The 21284-nt window shown below is 42.8% G+C and overlaps 1 protein-coding gene across 4 annotated transcripts in view; it reads right to left on the reverse strand.

Moving 5' to 3' along the window:
* Positions 1 to 9431, reverse strand: part of CCDC170 (coiled-coil domain containing 170) — a 107819-nt gene extending 98388 nt beyond the window's left edge. For 2 of the 4 annotated variants that reach the window (XM_053904377.1, XM_053904376.1), the window contains exon 1: positions 8527 to 9427. In XM_053904377.1, the coding sequence (XP_053760352.1) occupies positions 8527 to 8610 (84 nt within the window). In that variant the 5' untranslated portion in view covers positions 8611 to 9427. Of the gene's footprint in view, positions 1 to 8526 lie in introns of all 4 variants that reach the window. The other 2 variants (XM_053904380.1, XM_053904378.1) reach the window with 2 other exon arrangements.
* Positions 9432 to 21284: the final 11853 nt, after the last annotated feature.

Here is a 21284-nt window from a genome sequence, read left to right on the forward strand (position 1 = left end):
CGCCTGAGTGGACTTTGCGTCCTCCTCTCCCCTTGCTGTCACCTATGCTTTGTGCTGTGAAGAAGACTTATCCGCCACCATCACCCTCCATCCTTTGCCTCCCTGAATCTTACCTTCCGAAGCTGAGCTTAAAATTCACTTCCTGGGGAGCACCTGTGAGGCTCAGTTGGTTAAGCATCTGACTCTTGATTTCATCTCCAGCTCAAGTCATGATCTCACGGTTCGTGGGATTGAGCCCTGAGTCGGGCTCTGGGCTGACAGCATGGTGCCTGCTTGAGATCCTCTCTCTCAATAAATAAATAACCTTAAAAAAAAAATTCACTTCCTACGAGAAGATTTCCCTGACTACCAAGTCCAGGGAACACTTTTCCCCCTCACCTGACTTGACCTCCCTTTGGCCATGTGCCACACAGAGCACACTCTCCTTGAACTCTCCTTACTCCTATCTCCCTCACCTCTCCTCTGCATCACTCCCTCCTCTGATTTACCTGGCCCTCCCCTCTCAGTCCCTCTGGTAGCTCATCCTCCTCCACCACTCTTTACCTGGGTATTCTCTGGGCTTCTGTCCTCAACCCTCTGTCACTGGAGATACCCTCTCTGACCAACTTCCTGCCCTTCTGAGATTTCAACAACTTCCGGTGTCTGATGCTTCCCAAATCTGCACCCGGAGCTAGAGATTCCCATTCCCAACAGTCTACTGACCATCACCTGCAGGTCCTGCTGGCACTTCAAAGCCAACATCATCTCCCCACCACCTCCAGCAGCAAAGCCTGCCCACCTCCATCCTTGCCACTGGTCCCCAAGAGCACCCTGTGTGATTGTTTGTTTGTATTTCCTGCTACATCCTTACCTGAGCCCAGGCACCCTTTTACTCCAGGAACCCTTTCCTCCACCCTTTTCTGAACTTCTACATATTACCATTTATTGTTTACATAACTACACTGTGAGACCAATAGCTGGAAACAGGGTTTTTCTGTTGTAACTCCATTTGTTGCAGGCACACGCTTTTTTAAGTTTTATTGCAAGAATAACCCAATAAATCCAAGTACATGCTTCACTTGGATTCACCAACTGAGAACATTTTGCCACATTTGACTTACTCCTTACTCTATGTGTTTATTACAGTTATGATTGCTAATTCATGGGTAATTTGCCAACATCATGGCCCTTCACCCCAAATACTTCAGCATGTATCTCCTAAGCGCAAGAATAGTCCTTTGCATAAAATAGTCAAATTTATGGGGTGCCTGAGTGGCTCAGTCGGTTAAGCATCAGACTTTTCTTTTTTTTTTTTTTCAATATATGAAATTTATTGTCAAACTGGTTTCCATACAACACCCAGTGCTCATCCCAAAAGCATCAGACTTTTCATTTAGGCTCAGGTCATGACCTCATGGTTTGTGAGTTCGAGCCCCACGTCAGGGTCTGGGCTGATGGTGCAGAGCCTGCTTGGGATTCTCTCTCTCTCTCTCTCTCTCTCTCTCTCTCTCTCTCTCCCTGTATGCTCTCTCTCTCTTTCTCAAAAAATAAACTTTAAAAAACAGTGAATATAAGGAATTTACCAATGACACCATAATTATTCACTAATCGCCTCAATACTGTTCCTTGGAGCAGCTATGACTACATTACCTGTGTTGTCAACCACCTTCCGTCTGTTTGATCTGTAACAGGTTCTCAGCCTTCCTTTAACTTTCATAACATCAATAACAAGATAAACGGACATACAGCTCCTAACATGATACACTGAGAAACACATCCCTCATAGAGAATTACCATAAATTCCAAATATGATTAGGCTGAATCAATGATGAGGAAACACTGGACATACCCCAAATCAGGGACATTCTACAAGCTGTGCTCTTTTTTTTTTTTTTAATTTATTTTTTTTAATTTATATTTTATGTTTATTTATTTTTGCGACAGAGAGAGACAGAGCATGAGCAGGGAAGGGGCAGAGAGAGAGGGAGACACAGAATGTGAAGCAGGCTCCAGACTCTGAGCTGTCAGCACAGAGCCCGACGCGGGACTCGAACCCACAGACTGTGAGATCATGACCTGAGCCGAAGTCGGACACTTAACCGACTGAGCCACCCAGATGCCCCAAGCTGTGCTCTTTTTAAACGCACTGCTCTCATTCCTGCCTAAGGGCCTTATGATTTCTGAGAACATTCCTTCCTGGCGTCATTCACAACTCAGCACAGACATCATCTCCTTGGGGAGCCCTCCCTAACCATCCTTTCACCCCAGCCAATTTTGATCCTGTTTATCCTGCTTTATTTTCTTGTTAAAGCATTTAGCATTCTGTTTTTTGTTTTACCATAAATTACCTTATCTACTTTTTTACTTTTTTTGTTATCTATTTCCCTGCACAAGAATATAAGGTTTATAAAAGTGGGGCCATATCTAAAACAGCGCCTGCTTTAAGCGTCCAACTTCGGCTCAGGTCATGATCTCAGTTTGTGGGTTCGAGCCCCATATCAGGCTCTGTGCTGATAGCTCATAGCTTGGAGACTGCTTTGGATCCTGTATCTCCTTCTCTATCTGTTCCTCCCCCATGCTCGCTCTCTCTCTCTCTCAAAAATAAAAATTAAAAAAAATTTTTTTAAGAAAAAAAAAATACACCCTCTCTTTATAGCTGCTAAAGGAAAGAATCTCTGTATCTTCTGTGCCTAACAGAGAGCTTGGGACTCAATGGGTAGTTGCCAGGTAGGCGACTAACACAATGCATGATTCACTAAGCAGATTATTTCTGGTTCAGATTTCCTCCCAACTTCTCATTTTTGCTTACTTCCAACATTCACAAGATGTCAACATCAAGACTTCCTTTTTGGTATTCTCCACTAGAATTCTCCATTTCTTTTACCCTGAAGTGGAAGAGACTTAGGGAAATGTGACAATTACAGTCCAGTCTGAAAGTTGTTCCCCTTTGCACTGACCCTGAGGTTAGGCTATAATGACCCGAGTATGCTGAAAACGCATTTCTGCACAAAGTGAACAGGGAAGATTCAAGAGGGAAATCACAGAGTTAATTCAATGCAAAGGAAGTTACTCAGTCACTCAGAAATAAAATTCATATATTTGTTTTTAGAAGCAATATTTAAGATATTTTATTCAAGCACTATCCAAACGTAGATAGAGCAGCCATAATTGGTAGTTACGCTGGTATCGGTAAGAAAGAGTATGTATGGTCCTCGTCAGCAATGCCTCTGAAGTCCTCTACCTTAGATCAAAGGCACCAAAGTGCCAATTTTTAAAAGGGGGAAAAAAAATTGGAAGCAAAACAAAGAAAAACAACCTTGGGTAAAGTACACAGCATAAAGAATTCCCGGGGCAGCAAGTGCTACTCCCTTTCTCAATTAAAAATGTTTAAGTTGTCCTTGAACGCAGAAAAAGTAAGTCTTTATAATTAGTCAACGTAATTCAAGTGCAAACCAAGGAGCACTCGCTACTGTTTCAAACATACATCACTTTGTATTTGGTAACATTAAGTAAATACACACACATTTAAAAACACGCAAAGAAAAACTTGCTCTGTTTGGTGTTCAGAAAGCTCTCCTACCTGTCCTTTGAATGCTCTCTCTCATGCAGCATTCTAAAGCCAGGTGGTCAAAGAATGATTAGATAACAGAAGAAACTAAGTGTTGTAGTTAAAATAAAACTAGATATACAGATGGTGGGTGTGTCTAATGTTCTCTCATGATCAGATTGTCATCATTTACCTTTTTTTTTTTTTAAGTGTATTTATTTTGAGAGAGAGAAAGGAAAGAAGAGAGAGAATTCCAAGCAGGCTCCAAGTTGTCAGCGCAGAGCCCGTCGTAGGGCTAGAACCCACAAAATGCAAGATCATGACCTGAGCTGGGATCATTGCCTGAGCCGAAATCAAGAGTCCATCACTCAACCGAGCCACCCTGGTGCCCTTTAATAGCTCTCTTACCAATTTCTGCCTGGTTGATATTTCAGCTGGTAACAGAGGTATGTGGGAAAAATTCTACTCTAGTTTGGATTTGTCTATATCTCCTTAGAGATTTTTGCTTCTGTCAATATTTGTTTTACATATTTGAATGCTAAGTTTTGATGCCATGTTACTGCATATACATTTTACAATTCTTACAACTTCCTGTTGAATGAAAACTTTTATTATTGTGAGACAGTGATATAATTTGTATCATTATAGTGACTCCCTTTACCTCTAGTAGTACATTTTTGCCTTAAAAGTATTTTGTACATTATATCTAATCAGCTTTCTCTTGCTTATTTTTTGCCTGATAAATTTTTTTATAGACTCTGTTTTCAACTTTTCCATGTACTTTTGTTTATATGTCTTTCATAGGCAGGTCTAGGTGGCTCAGTCAGTTAAGCATCCAACTTTGGCTCAGGTCATGATCTCACAATTTGTGAGTTTGAGCCCCGCATCAAGCTCTGTGCTGACAGTGCAGACCCTGCTTTGGATCCTCTGTCTCCCTCTCTCTCTGCCTCTCCCTTGCTCTCTCTCTCTCTCTCAAAAATAGACATTAAAAAAAAATTTTTTTTTAAAGTGGAAATAGTGGAGGGGTACCTGAGTGGCTCAGTCAGTTAAGCATCCGACTTTGGCTCAGGTTATGAGCTCACAGTTCGTGAGTTCCAGCCCCGCATCAGGCTCTGTGCTGACAGCTCAGAGCCTGGAGCCTGCTTCCGATTCTGTGTCTCCCTTTCTCTCTCCCCCACCCCAGCTCGTGCTTTGTCTCCCTCTCTTTCAAAAAATAAACATTTTCTGGGGTGCCTGGGTGGCTCAGTCGGTTGGGCGTCCGACTTCGGCTCAGGTCGTGATCTCACAGTCCGTGAGTTCGAGCCCCACGTCAGGCTCTGTGCTGACAGCTCAGAGCCTGGAGCCTGTTTCAGATTCTGTGTCTTGCTCTCTCTATGACCTTCCCCCATTCATTCTCTGTCTCTCTCTGTCTCAAAAATGAATAAACGTTAAAAAAAAATTTATAAAAAAGTAAAATAAAATAAACATTTTTTAAAAATCTTAATATTAAAAAAAAGTGGAAATACTGGAGAAATAAAGGGAAAACTGACTTTACTTCCTTCATAACTATACTTGACCAGTTCCAAGTCCTTTGCTTTGAGGACCTAATGCTGTAGGTAACCTGTGTTGCTATTCACATTTTCTTCAACAACCCCATCAGACAGTTATTCTAATTAATCTGTTTTACAGAGAGGAAAGAAACTTGCTCAAATTCCCCACAGCGGCATGTGCTGGAGCCGTAACTTTGGCTCAGGTCTTCTAGGTACGTGAAAACACTGGCCAAGCAAAGCCACCCTATGTCTGTGGCCTCTCATACCACATCCAATCACTTTTTACCAAATGACGGCTATAGCTTTTTGCTGACTGGCATCATTTTAATAATTTGGTAACATTTTTCAGCTCCCATGCCTTATTTCAAATGCATGGCAAAGTTACACTGTTCTGCTTAACGCTGTGTTTGTAAATTTCCCCAAAGCATGTTTCTGTCTTCCAGGCTTGAGCTGTTATACTTTGAGTCACACAATATCACTCTTGGTATTCGTCACATTCTCTAACCTAGTAAAGCTCCGATGATGATTTCAGTAGAGGTAAACCCAACTTGAGAAAAATGCAGCATTAAATCTGGTTCGTGGGTGATACCAACAGAAATCACTGTTTTTGTGTCTGTTTCTCTTGATTATGAACTCTTGAGTCTTCATTGAGAGCAAAGACTGTCAAATTCATTTTCAAATTGTTTTTAATGTTTATTTATGTTTGACGGGGGAAGAGAGACAAAGCACCAGTGAGGAAAGGGCACAGAGAAAGAGGGAGACACAGAAGCTGAAGCAGGCTCCAGGCTCTGAGCTGTCAGCACAGAGCCCGACGCGGGGCTGGAACTCACAAGCCACGAGATCACGACCTGAGCTGAAGTTGGAAACTTAACCGACTGAGCCACCCAGGCATCCCTCAAATCCATTTCTTTTACCCTCAGTATCTCACACGGATCCTTAATTACTGATTGTTGAGGTGGTGACTGAGGCATTAATGGAGGTATCGGTGATGACAGTAGTGATACAGATGCCAAGGCCAATTCCAAAAGCTATATAGAATAAGAATGGCTCATATTAATAAGCACTTATTCTGTCACTCTGTTGGATGCATCAAATATATTAACTGTGAAATCCCAAAACTATCCTATGTGGTAAATACTCTGGTGCCGTGCTTCAGATGAAGAAACTCAAGTTTAGAGACGTAAGGAATTCTCTTGCTCATGGCATCACAGGTAATAAGTGATATAATCAGAACTGCCTGAACTCAAAACTAATACCTTCAGCCTCGGCAGTATTCTCCTTCCTCAAACAGTTGCATACTATTGTATTTAGTCTGTTTTTCAGTGCATGATGTTGTAGTAGGAAAAGTACTACTAAACTGTCAAAAGCAGGATATTTAAGTCCCAGCTACCTCAGCTGCTAATTGAGCAAGCCGTTTCGACATCTATACAACGGGAAATTCTTGCCTTACCTACCCGAGTTATACGACTGTCACAGATGAAGTATTTAGCAAACTGACAAATTAACTGTAACAAATCCTGGTCTTTCTGCTTCTACTTTTAGTCTCAATAAAATTTACGTCTTTCAGGTCAATTAAAAGGCTTGGTAAAAATTTTCCTTCGTGGGGCGCCTGGGTGGCGCAGTCGGTTAAGCGTCCGACTTCAGCCAGGTCACGATCTCGCGGTCTGTGGGTTCGGGCCCCGCGTCAGGCTCTGGGCTGATGGCTCGGAGCCTGGAGCCTGTTTCCGATTCTGTGTCTCCCTCTCTCTCTGCCCCTCCCCCGTTCATGCTCTGTCTCTCTCTGTCCCAAAAATAAATAAAAAACGTTGAAAAAAAAAAAATTAAAAAAAAAAAAATTTTCCTTCGTGTAGGCAGATAAATTTATCCTTAAAATCTCAATATGAACCAAGAAGACTATGCAATATGATCACTTATTTATTGCTAAAGCTTTTGTTTTTTCACTTTTACAGTGGAAAACTCTGGCAAACACCACCAATCAGGACCACCAAAAGTGGGACGAAGTGACCTCATGTACATCCCGGTGTGATGCACTGAAACACATCACTTTAGAGTTCTTCTACCAAAAATCTAACGAAAAACAACCAGACAAACTTTTTCTACAAGACAAGTGACCCAGACTCTGTAAAAATATCAGTGTCATCAAAGCCAAAAAGACTGGGGAACTCTTCAAGGTTTACAGAGACTAAAGACACATAACTAAATACAATGCATGATAATGAAAAAGTATGCTGCAGTAAATGGCATTATTGGGACAATTGGCAAAATTTTTGTAGATAGCATATATTAGATAAAATTACTGTAGCGATGTCAAACACCCTGAATATGATCAATGTATTTCGGTCAGAGAATGTGTTTCTCTTAGGAGATACCTACTAGAATATTCAGGGATGAAGGGCCATGACGTCTACAACGTACTTTCAATCGTTTTTCCAAACAAATATAAATAATAAAAAAAAAAAAAAGGCTACATACTTATGCACGGACTAAGATACTTAATTCACAGAGGATACCATATTGGGATAAAATGTCAAGTGGAAAAAAATTAGTTTTATTTGTACAATATGTTACTGATTTTCCACAAGAAGCCAAGAATCAGAGAAGTCGAAATATAGGTCAGATGTAAAGCAGCATTCAAAGGTGCTGAGTATTAGAAGAATTCCTAGAACATGTTTGAGAATCCACCCCATTTTTGAATCTAAGAGTGCCCCCGCCAGAGGAATTTCTGTGGTCAGTAGGGTTAGGCTGAGGACAACTCTCAGGTTAGCAATTCAGCTGAACACAATGCCTCCCCCGTCCCTGGTAACACCCCTAACACACTATGCCTAACACACTATGACCCTAATGCCAGGTGAAAAGGAGATAACCCGGGCTGAGCCAGCCCTAACTTCGTGTGTGTGCGCGTTTGTGCGTGCGTTACTGCACATCTGATGCCCCAAAGTCCCCGGTGCTTAAGTACCTCCTGAGAGTAATTGAATACATAGATCCAAGGACGACTTAATGGTTGTTTACAGGGTGATTAGCAACGAAAAGGCCAGCAACTTTGCTCAGGACCGTCATTAATTCTACCACACCAGAGCTTGAAGAAACTGCTCTGAATCACTTCTCACTAGGCAAGCAGTGGAAGTTAAATGAACGAAGAGGGCGGGGGTCCGGGAGGGTCGACAGGAGCGGTCTTTAGAGTTTCACCCGTTTAAACACAGAGAAGCAAACTGGTACCACCTAAAGCTCAGACGCGCTTCACAAACTCACGACCCGCCCATAACTTCCTAAAATTACCCAGCCAGCCGCGGGCAGTTCCAGTCCACTTCCAAGGCGGGGCGGGACCCTCCACGATGCACCCACGCCCTGGGAAGAAGTTTGCAAATGTGAGCGCCCGGGCGCCCCGCGGCCGTTCACCTCCGGGTGCTCCGCGGCGTTCGGGGAGGCCGCCTGGGGCCACCCCCGCGCGCGGCCGGCGGGCTGGGACCGTACCTCGGGCGCGGGCGACGAGGCGCTGCGGGCGGCGTGACCGGCCGGGTCCAGGCGCCTGGAGCCGGAGGAGCGGCCGCGGCTCATGGCGCGCTCGGAGCGCAGGCGACGCGGAGCGCAGGGTGCGGGTGCGGGTGCGCGTGCGCGCGCGTCTCCTCGGGCAACTAGCAAACGAGGGCCCGCGGCGCTCGCGGGCCCTGGCGGCGGGCGGGGCTGCGGCCTGGGAGATGCGGCTCGGGGCCGCGGGACAGACCCAGATCCTGCGGACTGCGTCCTGCGGCGGCCTGGGAGGCCCTGGCGGCCCCGTCTGGCCTAGGCTTGGTTGAGCGGCAGACACTCGCCAAAAAGGCTGGGGGTCCCGGGTCTTCGCCGTGGGGCTGCCCCACGGGCGTGATTCCAGGTCTTGTCCTTCCGCCGGGCAGGCACAAGTGACAACGAGTGGTCGGTGGTATGGTCAACGTTACGGCGCTGGCGCGCCGGATGTATAGGAGGATGCTGACACAAAGGTGAAGAGCGTTTATGTAGCACCTGCTGTGTGCAGACGCTGTGCTCCTTCCAAGGCCGGCTTCCGGGGCGTGCAGCCTGGGCGCTTGTACAGGCCCTATGCTCAGCAGGGTCCCGTGCTTGGTTGAATGTTTGGCTTTTCCAGCCTTGGACTTCTTAACGATTTTGGAACACAGGCCCCTGTATTTTCATTTTGTACTGGTTTCTGCAAAGTAAGTAGCCCGTCCTGGTGAGTGTGCTTGCATTTAACCTTCTCAACCACCCCGCAGGAAACTGTAATAGTAATATTAGTGTTAGTGACAGCCATAACTTCTAGTTATGAAACACCGAAGTGTTCTTACAAGAGCTATTCTAAGTGCTTTCGAGGTAAAAAATCTCCTCGAATAAAACAAGATTATGAAGTGAACATTAGAATGATCCATTGTTAAGATGAGGAAACAATCACAAGGAAATGAAATAACTTGTTCACGCGTATACAGCTAGCTGGTCAGGGGCAGAATGAGGATCAGACCCCAGACCATAGGCCTAAAGCACAGAGAAGGGAGCATCCTGCGGAAGGTTCCACTCTTTGCAGCAGAGCTTAAAAATGGAGCCCCACTCACCTCACTTGAAAGCCCTCGGCAGACCTCTGTGCTGTTCTAAAATAAAATAAAATCAGAGAGATAGGAGCTCTTCTGGGATTCCATCCAGTTATCCCGCATGCATCCATTATTGGCTGAGGATTTCTTGGCCTTGACAATGGCTTTTGATTTTACAGTTAACCTTGCCACCGATCCAATCCATAATCACGTAAAAGGCTTTCACTTGAGCACCATTAAAAAAAAAAAAAAAATCCTTAAGGGAAACTGAGGCTTTCAGAAATCTATTAATAGTATAATTTGTGAAAGTCTGGGTGGCTCAGTCAGTTGAGCATCTGACCCTTGATTTCTGCTCAGGTCATTATCCCAGGTTTGTGGCATAGAGCCCCCCACCCCTCCAGCTCCACACTGAGCCTGCAACCTGCTTAAGATTCTCTCTCTCCTTCTGCCCCTCTCTGCTGCTTGCTCTCTCTCTCTCTGAATAAAAATAAAAATATAATAGTATAATTTGTAATAACCGTGTTTTCAAAGTGCAGTTTCTCCTTGCAGTGGAATCGCTACACAGTTCTTAAATTTTCAATAAAAATACACTGCCCGAGAAAACACATAGTTGATGAAACCCCAAGTCACCTGGCGGAGAACCAAGCCGAGGAAGTCCCTTCTCTATTAACTCCAGCATCCAGTTGTTCCAGAATTCAATTTTATGAAGTCTAATTCTGGTCACGGTGGTCAACCTTGTAACTCTTCTTCATGACAACATAAGATATGAAAAGATTGAATTCCCACAGTCTTTTTAAAAGTCAGCATCGGTTAGGGTGCCTGGCTGGCTCAGTTGGTAGAGTGTGTGAGTCTCGACCTTGGGGTTGCAGGTTCAAGCCCTACATAGGGTGTAAAGGTTACTTAAAATAAAAGTCTTTTAAAAAAAAGTCAGTATTGGTGATGGATGCATTAACTAACTAGATGGGAGGAATCCTTTCACGATGCGTATATACATCACCACTATAAACACTTTGTGTATCCTACAGTTGTATTTGTCAATTACACTAAAGCTGGGAAAAAAACAAATACACACAATGAAAACATTTTAATCAGTGTTAAAAATTTTTTTTCTCTGAATAACAGCAATGCACTTCCGTGTAAGTGGGAGCAGGAAAAGTGCTGGGCTGGCCCCTGTCCAGATGCCTTTGAACTTTCTGGCCTGTCAAGACATGAGTCAAGTGACTCTTCAAGGCAACATCTGATGATGCGTCCTTTGAGGGTTGAGAGGGAGGACTGAGTCTAGAGGGAGGCCTGAGCTGGACTGTGGAAAGGACCACAATTTGGAACCAGCTGGCACAATGCTGTGGAACATGCAAGCTGGCGGTGGGGGGACTCTGGGCATGATGACAGTTTAATTAAGCAAGGGAGGGAGATCAGGATGAACAAAGCAAGTTCCAGCCTAGATTTCTCACGAAACTGCATGTATGGATAGTATATTATGATCCATCATACCTCGGTACACACTTCTGCTTTCCTTTATAACAACGACAGAGGCAGAAAGCTACCAGCTGTGTGACCTAGTACACCTCCTGTAAATGCTTCTTCCAGATTCAATGCCAGGCTGAATTTGGGCCATGGTGTCTAGGAACTCTTCTGCTGCTCAAGTTTTGGAAGAGCACTGTTAGGAAGTTGCACCCAGAGGAAGACAATGGTACAACAGTAGGCAGGATGCATTGGAGGAGGTGGAGGCAGGGCGAGGAGGTCTTCAGGATGGGCTGTTGGGGACCCCCTGAGATTTGGCTCTGGTAGGAATGGGGGTGGAGGTGAGGAGGAGAGGGACGATCTGGAGTCTGAGCACCCAGCCGGACTGGAAGTGGAGTGAGGCCTGAGAGGCTGCAAGGAGATAAAGCAGAGGAGAGAGGAGGAGAGTTCGGCTTGGGACACATTTAGTCTGCGGTTCTGATAGGGGAAGGCAAATATTTTGCAGTTTGGGAACAGGCAGTCCTGGGCACATCCAGCATAAACCAGAATCTCCAGCTCATTCTGCTATAATGTTAAATTTTATCCTGAAATGTGTTTATAAACCTGGCACGCTAAGGTATATGTTAAATAAACACGAACTCTGAGACGAGATAAAAATGCCTCCTAAGGAGCTCTGGGAAAATGCAGAACTATCTACCAGGTGCCCGGGTGGCTTGGTCAGTTAAGCCTCCAACTTTGCTCAGGTTACGATCTCAGGGTCTGTGGGTTCGAGTCCCGCATCGGGCTCTGGGCTGACAGCTCAGAGCCTGGAGCCTGCTTCAGATTCTGTGTCTCCCTCTCTCTGCCCCTCCTCCTGCCACGCTCTGTCTCTCTGTCTCAAAAATAAATAAAACATGACACACACAAAAAACCCTCTCTCCAGCACTTGAGGTCTTATTCCCTTGTAATGTCACACGTTTATTGCTGTGGTCTCTCCTTTTCTTTGTTTGCTCGTTTATCTCACAAGGTATACGTGTTTCTCATGGCAAAATTCGTAATATGACAATAAATTTGGGGGCTTTCAACTTGTATTTAGAAACCTGTCACGGAAACCACTCCTATAACATGTTAGTTGTCTAAAGCTTGTTTTAAACGAGTATTATCTGATTTAAATATTTTCCTAAACAACTAAAGGAAACATGCAAACAACCAGTGTTAGTCAAAAGCATCAGATTAAGAAATTATGAAATTCTCCAAAGAAAAATGGAGCGATAATGGTTACAAAAATATTTTGGCTGTTACACAGCAAGATAATCTTTAAAAGAGAGGTAAGCAGTATGGAAAGGATATCACTGCTGTATTATCACTTTAGCAGAGGTATCACTGAAGAATTAGAACTGATCCATGTAGTTGGGTCAGACAAAAAGCCAGCCCCTCCTTGGGAGCTGGAAATAATAGACTACCAAGTGAAAATGTTGTAGGGTCAAGCATTTCCCCTGCTTTAACAAAGTTGGCAATCAGTGGGTTCACCCTTAAGTGAAATCAGATTATAAATGAAATCTAGTTCTCCGAGAACTAGAAAGAACCAGCAAAGTATAAACTTTGCTGGGGGGTGAGGGGGAAGCACCAGCAAAATATACACTTGTGTGAGAGATCTTTTCCTTTTATAAAAATAGTAAAAGTCCTTGGGTTTATCTCTGGACTTTGAGGCCCTCAAACAGACGTCAAGTGAACGGACACTGGGGCCAGGCTGCCTGAGATGAAATCTTGGCTTACTCTCATTCTAAATTGCTTAGAACTTTGGAAGATCACAGTCTTAAAAATGAGCACTGGGTGTTGTATGGAAACCAATTTGACAATAAATTATATTTAAAAAAACGTTTTTTTAACTACCCCATATATACAAACAAATTCTTAAAACATTTTCTTTCCTTTGAGAAAATAACGGATTCAGAAAGTTTGTAGGGAGCAGCCGGAAGCAAGAGACGTGCCTTATCCCCAAGACCTTAGAAATCAGTTGGCTTCACTGGATTAAACAAAACGGAGATATGCAAGATACTTTATAAGGACACTATTTCCCCAGCCAAGACAGAACTCTAACTGAATACATTAACATATATAAAGAAGGAATGTGGTAATCACAATAGAGGTTATTGTACAATGGGAACTCAGGGGAAAGGCAGTGGACCTCAAATGTTAATACTGTCTTGTCCACTTGATACTTAATTTCTCACCGAAATTAATAAATGAGATTTTGAGCTTTAGAAGATCCAGATTCTATGCCCCAAGCCTGCAAACCTGTGGCTACAGTCTCCCCATGCATTCACAGGACATGTCAGGAATGTTCCAGAAACAGGACCCTCATGTCAGAGTATACTCTAAAACAGCAATGAAAAAAAATGAACGCAGTTCTTCAGGATCCTTTTGCTCCCACAAGTTGGACCAATGGGTCTTGAAGGACGAATGTTAAAAATTCCACCAAAAAACATGATAATTTGCCAAACATTCCATTAAATCAACTTTTAAAAGCAAATGTGGTTTCTAAATTAAGCAAAACCCCAGCTTCTTCTAGATCTTTAAAATGTCTTTGTTATTTTGGAAACTCTTATGGCTTTGGGTGGGGAGTGTGGGATTTTCCTGACCCTATTTTAGACACGCTTTAAATTTCTTTTAAAATAATGCCAACTTTCTTTCAAAAAACAACAAATAATTCTTGTTAATAAGACATTTGTAAAAGTTGAGGGTGAAAAGTTTCTCATATGCTCTCCTCTGGCTTGTCAGGATTGGTTCTGGCTTTCGCTGAGGTTTTCACAAAAATAATCAAAACCATTTTGATGATTTTTCTGATTCAGACCAGGCTACATTTTATTAGCAATTGAGATTTAGCCAACTATGTTCATATGATATATATTACAACTATAATATATAAAGCGATTCTCATCTGCTCGTCTCAACAATATCATAAAAATAAATTAGCCTAATTTTTGAAAAGAGATTTTTATCTTCTGCTGAGTTCAGAGACTTAGCCTCAGTTGAAAATAACCTCTTTATAAGCTTGCATTACTAGTCATAAATGTCCTTGGTCTATAAAGCTTCTTCTAATAAAAGAGAAAGAGGACGAAGAAAGATACAGAAAGTTGAGCACTCAGCTAACCATTTCTTTTTTTTTTTTTTTAATGAATGCCTCAGGCTTCCCAAGGACAGATGTCTCTTGAGGTTGTTCCTCAAAGCTTCATCTTTGATACAAAACACTGATTTATGAGGATAAACTGTCTTTATTTCATTGGATCAATCAGCCACAATTACTTATTACCGGCACCATACAGAGCAGTGACCAGGAGGTACAGTGAGTTAAAAAGAGAGGAAAAGGTATTTAAGTCTAACCTCAAGGACTTTCAGATTAATGAGGAACCGTCAGATATGGAAAAGAGGAAAACCAAAAAAAAAAAAAAAAACACACAACCACAGACAAAACCAGTCACTGAGCGATATTGAAAACATGGCAAGTCATAGCTGGAGTTGTAGAAGGACCTGGTGATAGCCAGAGAAAGACTTCACTGAGGAGCTGCATCCAACTCCACAAGATAAAATGAGAAAAAGTAAGACTTTTCTAATTCACATCATGCTTCAGGCTGCACCATTGTATAAGCACCTATGTGAACAAAACTCCCTGAATCTGTCGTTAGACACTGCAGTGTTCACACATAGTCACAGAAACTCTAGCCTGACTTGCCCCAAAGCAAAACCAAATCCAAGGCCCAGGCTTGTGTTTTCCAGTTCTGACATCGCACTCATACATGTGTCGGAGACTGGTAAGCTATTCACCGAGCCTGGGTAGGCACGGCCTTTGGTTTGTGGCTGGAGAAGCGTGTGGGTTCCGTGTTTGCTCTAAAAAGCTCTTGAGTGATTCCGTGTGCCCTCTCTTCTCCTGTCTTCTGGCTAGACCCTGATTCCAGGATGACCTCCACATATTGAAGGTGGTACAGCCTCCAACAGCCGGGATCCCTGAATATCTGCATAGAGCAGATAACGCCCTTACTTCACACACACACACACACACACACACACACACACACACACACACACACGCATCCTGGGCAACTGGATTTCCTAAGAGTACATTCTGTTCTGTTAAACCACTGAGCTTCGGGGCGCCTGGGTGGCGCAGTCGGTTAAGCGTCCGACTTCAGCCAGGTCACGATCTCGCCGTCCGTGAGTTCGAGCCCCGCGTCAGGCTCTGGGCTGATGGCTCGGAGCCTGGAGCCTGTTTCCGATTCTGTGTCTCCCTCTCTCTCTGCCCCTCCCCCGTTCATGCTCTGTCCCAAAAATAAATAAAAAACGTTGAAAAAAAAATAAAAAAAAAATAATAAACCACTGAGCTTCAACAACTAGCATCACCTTAACTATACAACGTGTCCTTTTTAAAACACAGAAAACTAAAACAAAGAGATGTGTCATCCTGTTGAACTATGTCGGAGAATGTTAGAAATTTATGAAAGGAGTTGTATTATGAATTCATATTTATTTTTTATGTATTTTTTAAGTTTACTTATTTATTTTTAATTTTTTTATTTTTTTTAACGTTTATTTATTTTTGAGATAGAGACAGAGCATGAACGGGGGGGGGGGGGGGGCAGAGAGAGAGGGAGACACAGAATCTGAAACAGGCTCCAGGCTCTGAGCAGTCAGCACAGAGCCCGACACGGGGCTCGAACTCATGGACCGCGAGATCATGACCTGAGCCGAAGTCAGACGCTTAACCGACCGAGCCACCCAGGCGCCCCTAAGTTTACTTATTTAGATACAGAGACAGCATGAGCGGGGGAGAGGCAGAGAGAGAGGAAGAAGAGAGATAATCCCAAGCAAGCTCTACACCATCAGCACAGAGCCCGACATGGGGCTTGAACTCACAAAACCGTGAGGTCATGTCAAAACCCAGATGCATAACCAACTGAGCCACCCAGGCGCCTCTCATATTTATTCTTTTTTAAGTAAAAGATAAAACATCTGCATGGTGAGTAAAATTAAACCTGTAAGTATAGATATAGTTAGAAAAAAACATGGAGAGATAAAATTATTTGAGGGAAATATTTTTTTTAACCAATCTGTAATAGAAATAGCTGTTCGGTTCTCACCCCATCTGCCTTGCCCGCCATGCCCCCTGTAGCGAGGGCCAGAATAGCTTCTGTCTCAGGTGGAGGCTCTTCATTCATCGAGTAAGAAGGTTTTGAACGGATGGTTTCCCACAAAGTAACTAACCCCCCCTCTTTTTTTCTGTGTAACACTTCAGTGAAATTCACGGGGAAGAAAATATACAAAACAGATCATCCTGGCACTGCTCTGGTTGAAGTACAATTGAGTATGTGGCTCCAGGGGCACTTAGGAGCATAGTTTAAGAGCCACAATTTACATTAATTCAATCACAAACTACTAGCTACGGTCACACTAAACATCCTTAGTTTCTCTTATAACTTGTAACAATTGCTTTGCCTTGTACCAGTTTACCTGCACGTCTGGAAATTATTTCAATTTTCAACCTACGTAACGTCTTACCTAATACATTCCATTTTCCTCTAAACTATTTTTTACAATTCATCCTCCTTCCATTTTTCACTGCCATCCGCCTAGTTCAGGCCCAGATTGCATGACTCCTTTGCCTCAGTTTCTCCCAGTCTCCCAATCCATCCTGCACACATTCTCTTGAGACCTCTATGGTCAGAGCTGACCTGGTCCCGGGACTTCCCCTGACCATTCAATCCTGTCTTAAATAGTCTCTTCTCCTTCTACCCCACTACCCAGAGTATATCGCTTCCTCACGTTAAATCGTAAATAAACTTGTTTGTTTGCCCTCACTGGATATAAGCCACTTGAGGATGGAATTTTTATTTTGCTCATTACTGCATCCCCAACACCTGAAACAGTACATATCATGTATTTGTTGCTCAGTAAATAATTCTATAAACGAATAAATAAATACCCCAGAGAGTATGTAGCACCTGAATATTACTCTTTTCAGCTCAAAAACATTCAGATTCCAACATTAGCAAGCTCTGTTGCCCTTTTGCAGCCTTCTTTCCTGTCTGAGTCTCCTGGATGTTGATACGGCAACACAGATGATTCTCAAAGGCATTACATGGAGGGAAAGACACCAATCTCGAAATGTCTGTATTGTATGATTCCATTTATATGACATTCTCAAAAGGACAAAACTTTAAGGGCAAACAACAAGATCTGTGGTGCCAGAAGTTATGGGTGGGGATAGAGGGGACTCTATAAAAGAATAGCAGTGGGGGGAATTTTAGAGGGTAACAGAACTGATCTGTATCCTGACTATAACGTTGGTCAATAATCTATACATGTGATGAAATTCATAGAATTGAACTCCAAAAGAAAACAGGAAAAAAATAAAATAAAATATAGAAGCACCTGGGTGGCTCAAAGTGTCTGACTTCAGTTTAGGTCATGATCTCATGGTTCATGGTTCATGGGGAGTCCTAGCCCCACATCGGGCTCTGTGTTGACAGCTCGGAGCCTGCTTCGGATTCTGTGTCTTCCTTTCTCTCTGCTCCTCCCCCACTCACGCTCGCTTTCTGTCAGCGTGTCCATCTCTCTCTCTCTTTCTCAAAAATAAATAAAATGGGGGCACCTGAGTGGCTGGCTCAGTCAGTTAAGCGTCCGACTTCGTCTCAGGTCATGATCTCGCGGTTTGTGAGTTCGAGCCCCGCATCGGGCTCTGTGCCGATGGCTCAGAGCCTGGAGCCTGCTTCAGATTCTGTTTCCCTCTCTCTCTCTGCCACTCCCCTGCTGGCATTCCATCTCTCTTTCAAAAATAAATAAACATTAAAAATATTAAAATAAACATTAAAAAATTAAAAAATAAATAAAATATAGATATGTAAGAAAAATACTTTTTAGTCCTGTGTGTCCTAAGATCCAGAAAAGTTGAGTTTTTGCTCTCCCCCATCTCTTGCTATGATTTTCCAGCCCCTGCTATAACCTCTCCTATAACCTCTCCTGTTTCTATCCCCTCCTTGCTAAGTCTGTCTGTACTGGACTCTCCACGATGAAGGTCTTTTGCAACAAAACTGCCAGATTGATCTTTCTAGAACATGACTTTTACCACTTCCCTCCTTAGAAACTTTCAGTGGCTCCCTATCACCTACAGCGGTGGTTTCCAAGCCTTTCTCCTTTTAAAGCCAATGAATCCTTGTCAGATGCAGTCTTTCTCAGGAGCCCAGTATGCAGAAGAGACTAATTTGGAGATTCCCCTGGCCACCCAGTTGACACCCCATGATTTCCATCTTACACACCACCCCAAACCCCCAAAGTATCTCCACAGAACCCCTAAGAACTCCTAGAAGGACTAGTTGAGTCACCAGTTGAGAAGGACCAGTAGTCACAAGGACAAAACCTAACTTTTTAGATCTGGGTTTCTGATCTCTAAGCTCTTACTATTGGTCCTAAAGAATTTATGGGACCATAGAAAGGTCAGAGAACTGGAAGATTTGGGATTCAAGCCCCAATCTAACCACTGACCAGCTCTAAGGACCTTGTTGAGCCTCTGTTGCCCCACAGATCAAGTTAAGGTAATAATAACCTCTCAGAGTGCTCGTGAATTCTTCTGTAAAGTACAAAGTGCTTTGCAAAATGCGTGATAGAATATTATTATGGGAGGCAATGTAAGTGGTGGCAAAAACTATGGGTTTGGGCCCTTTCGACCTTGTTCATGTACAGGTTCTGTTGCTGCCATTGGAGTTTCTTATTCTCTCAGAGTCTTAATGCATGTGTAAAATGGAGCAAATACAGTATCACATTAGGACATGAAAACCTCCAGAGGAAGAAGAGGGTTATCTCTTTCCATAAGCCTCTTTTTTTTTTCTAACACCCTCCAGATATTACCCTTGGAGTCCTGTTGGGAAGCCAGGCTCCTCAATATAATAAAATATTTCTCCATTCCATGAAGAATTTCTGTCTGTAGTATCTACAGTCTACAATTATGGAATATTTTCGATTGTTGTAACCGAAAATAAATCATATCCTTCGGTTCTTACCAACATATCCAATTATATCTCTATCAATCTATCTGTAACATTAAGTAGCAGAGTAATCGAACACCTAATGGAAACCACATGGTTAATTAGTGACCGAGTTGGGACAGGCATTCAGTTTCCTTGCCCCAGTTACCAAGGCTTTGAACAAGAACCCACCTCAGTAATGGAAGGTAGTGATGGATCTTCTCTAAGATCACCATTATTGGGGTTTCAGAAATTCAAATCCCTTTCTGTTTAGGAACTGATGGGAAAGGAAACAGAAGTCTAGAATTAAGGCCTACTTTTACAGGTTAATATAAAAGTGAGCCTCATTTCATTTGCTATGGAAGACAAGGCAAGAATTGAGATCATTGATTTGAACAGATTTGGGATTCCACCAAGATAGCAAAACCATTTTTATATCATCCCTCTGGTTGGAAGAATGAGCCAGTGCATTCTTGTGAAATCACTTCCATCTGTTCACAAAAATAATTTCCCTTCAAAATAACTCCCCACTTGTTTTCAGCTGGTTGCTGGCCTGAAAGATGAGAGGCTTCCATTTCATTGCTGGATCTGCTGATGCTCAGCCCTTTGCACCAAATTCTTAGAGACGGCTCACTCTCCCAGTGTGATGTGCAGCCTGTTGTAAAATTCCACGAGTTCGTATGTGTCCAATGGTACAAAATGTAATGATACAGAAAAACAATCCCTGTTTCTGCCCCGCCCATTCCTGATCATTATTCTAAAATGTTATCATTGATATTTAGAGCTCAGGTTTTTTTCTACTTCTACTAAGCCTTCAACATACTAATCATTTGTAGTATGACTTATGATGGGCATAATCGCGTGACTCGAATTTCCAATGATAGTATATTTACTCATTTTTTAAAAAAATTAATTACGTGCTAATTAATTATGCTTAAGGAATAATAAATTCAATAAAAGCCATAACTTGGGGCGACTGGGTGGCTCAGTCTGTTAAGCGTCTGACTCTTGGTTTTGGCTCAGGTCGTGATCTCACGGTTTCTTGGGTTCGAGCCCCGCATCTGGCTCTGCACTGGCAGCATGGAGCCTGCTTGCGATTCTCTGTCTCCCTCTCTCTCTAACCCTCCCCCACTAGCACTGTCTCTGTCTCTCTCAAAATAAATACATAAACAAAAAAAAATTTTTTTTAAAGCCATAACTTGAGTTTTGGAGTTTAGCAGATTGGAGTTTAACTTCGGCTCTATCATTAACTAGTTAACTGGCCTTGTGCCCAGTTACTTGAAATCACTGAGACTCAGTGCTCCTGTATGTATAATGGAATACAAATATCTGCCTCCAGGATTTTTAGGAGGATGTCATTCCACATTATGAGTAAAGCACTTAATACTGAGCCTGGAACATAGTACTCCACAAATGATATGTATTCTGATTATAGCACATCTATATATACTTCATATTCACTGACTGTCAATAATTATCATAAAATTGAAAACACATGTAAAAGAAATTGTGTTGAATTTTACTTCTTGCTTTATATTTTAAATGGCTTTCTGACTTCTGGTTGTCAGGATCTTTAAAATATTTTTAAGAGTTCTGGGTAGCTCAGTCGGTTAAGCATCTGACCCTCAATTTCAGCCCAGGTTATGATCTCACAGTTCATGAGTTCAAGCCCTGCATTGGGCTTTGTGCAGATGGTGTGGAGCCTGCTTGGGATTCTCTCTCTTTCTCTCTCTCTCTCTCTCTCTCTCTCTCTCTCTCTCTCTCTCCCTCTCTCCGTTCCCCTTCAGCTGTCTCTCTCTCTCTAATAAATAAAAACTTTAAAATACATAAGGAAAATAAAATACTCTTAAGAGTTCTAAATAGGAAAAAACATTCCGAGTACTTTTTCATCTCTTAAAAAAAATCTCCTAATAGTAAAGTTAAGGACAACTCAACCCATGTGCACATGTCATATCTTTCATTTCTTTTATTTTTTTTAAGGACCCCTGGTAGGTACCAAGCTGGATAGTAGAGGATTAGCATTAAGTGAAGTTTGAGATGGGAAGAAAAAATGCTGTATAATGTGTTTCCTCTTCGGCTCAAGACAAAACCAAACCAAAACCAACCAACCAAACCCTATAAAAATAAATCCTGTCAGGGCGCCTGGGTGGCTCAGTCGGTTAAGTGTCCGACTTCGGCTCAGGTCCTGATCTTGCAGGTCGTGAGTTCGAGCCTGGCATCAGGC

The sequence above is a fragment of the Panthera pardus genome, unplaced genomic scaffold (genome assembly GCF_024362965.1).
Source record: "Panthera pardus isolate Hobbes unplaced genomic scaffold, ASM2436296v1 HiC_scaffold_17, whole genome shotgun sequence".
Taxonomy (NCBI): domain Eukaryota; kingdom Metazoa; phylum Chordata; class Mammalia; order Carnivora; family Felidae; genus Panthera; species Panthera pardus.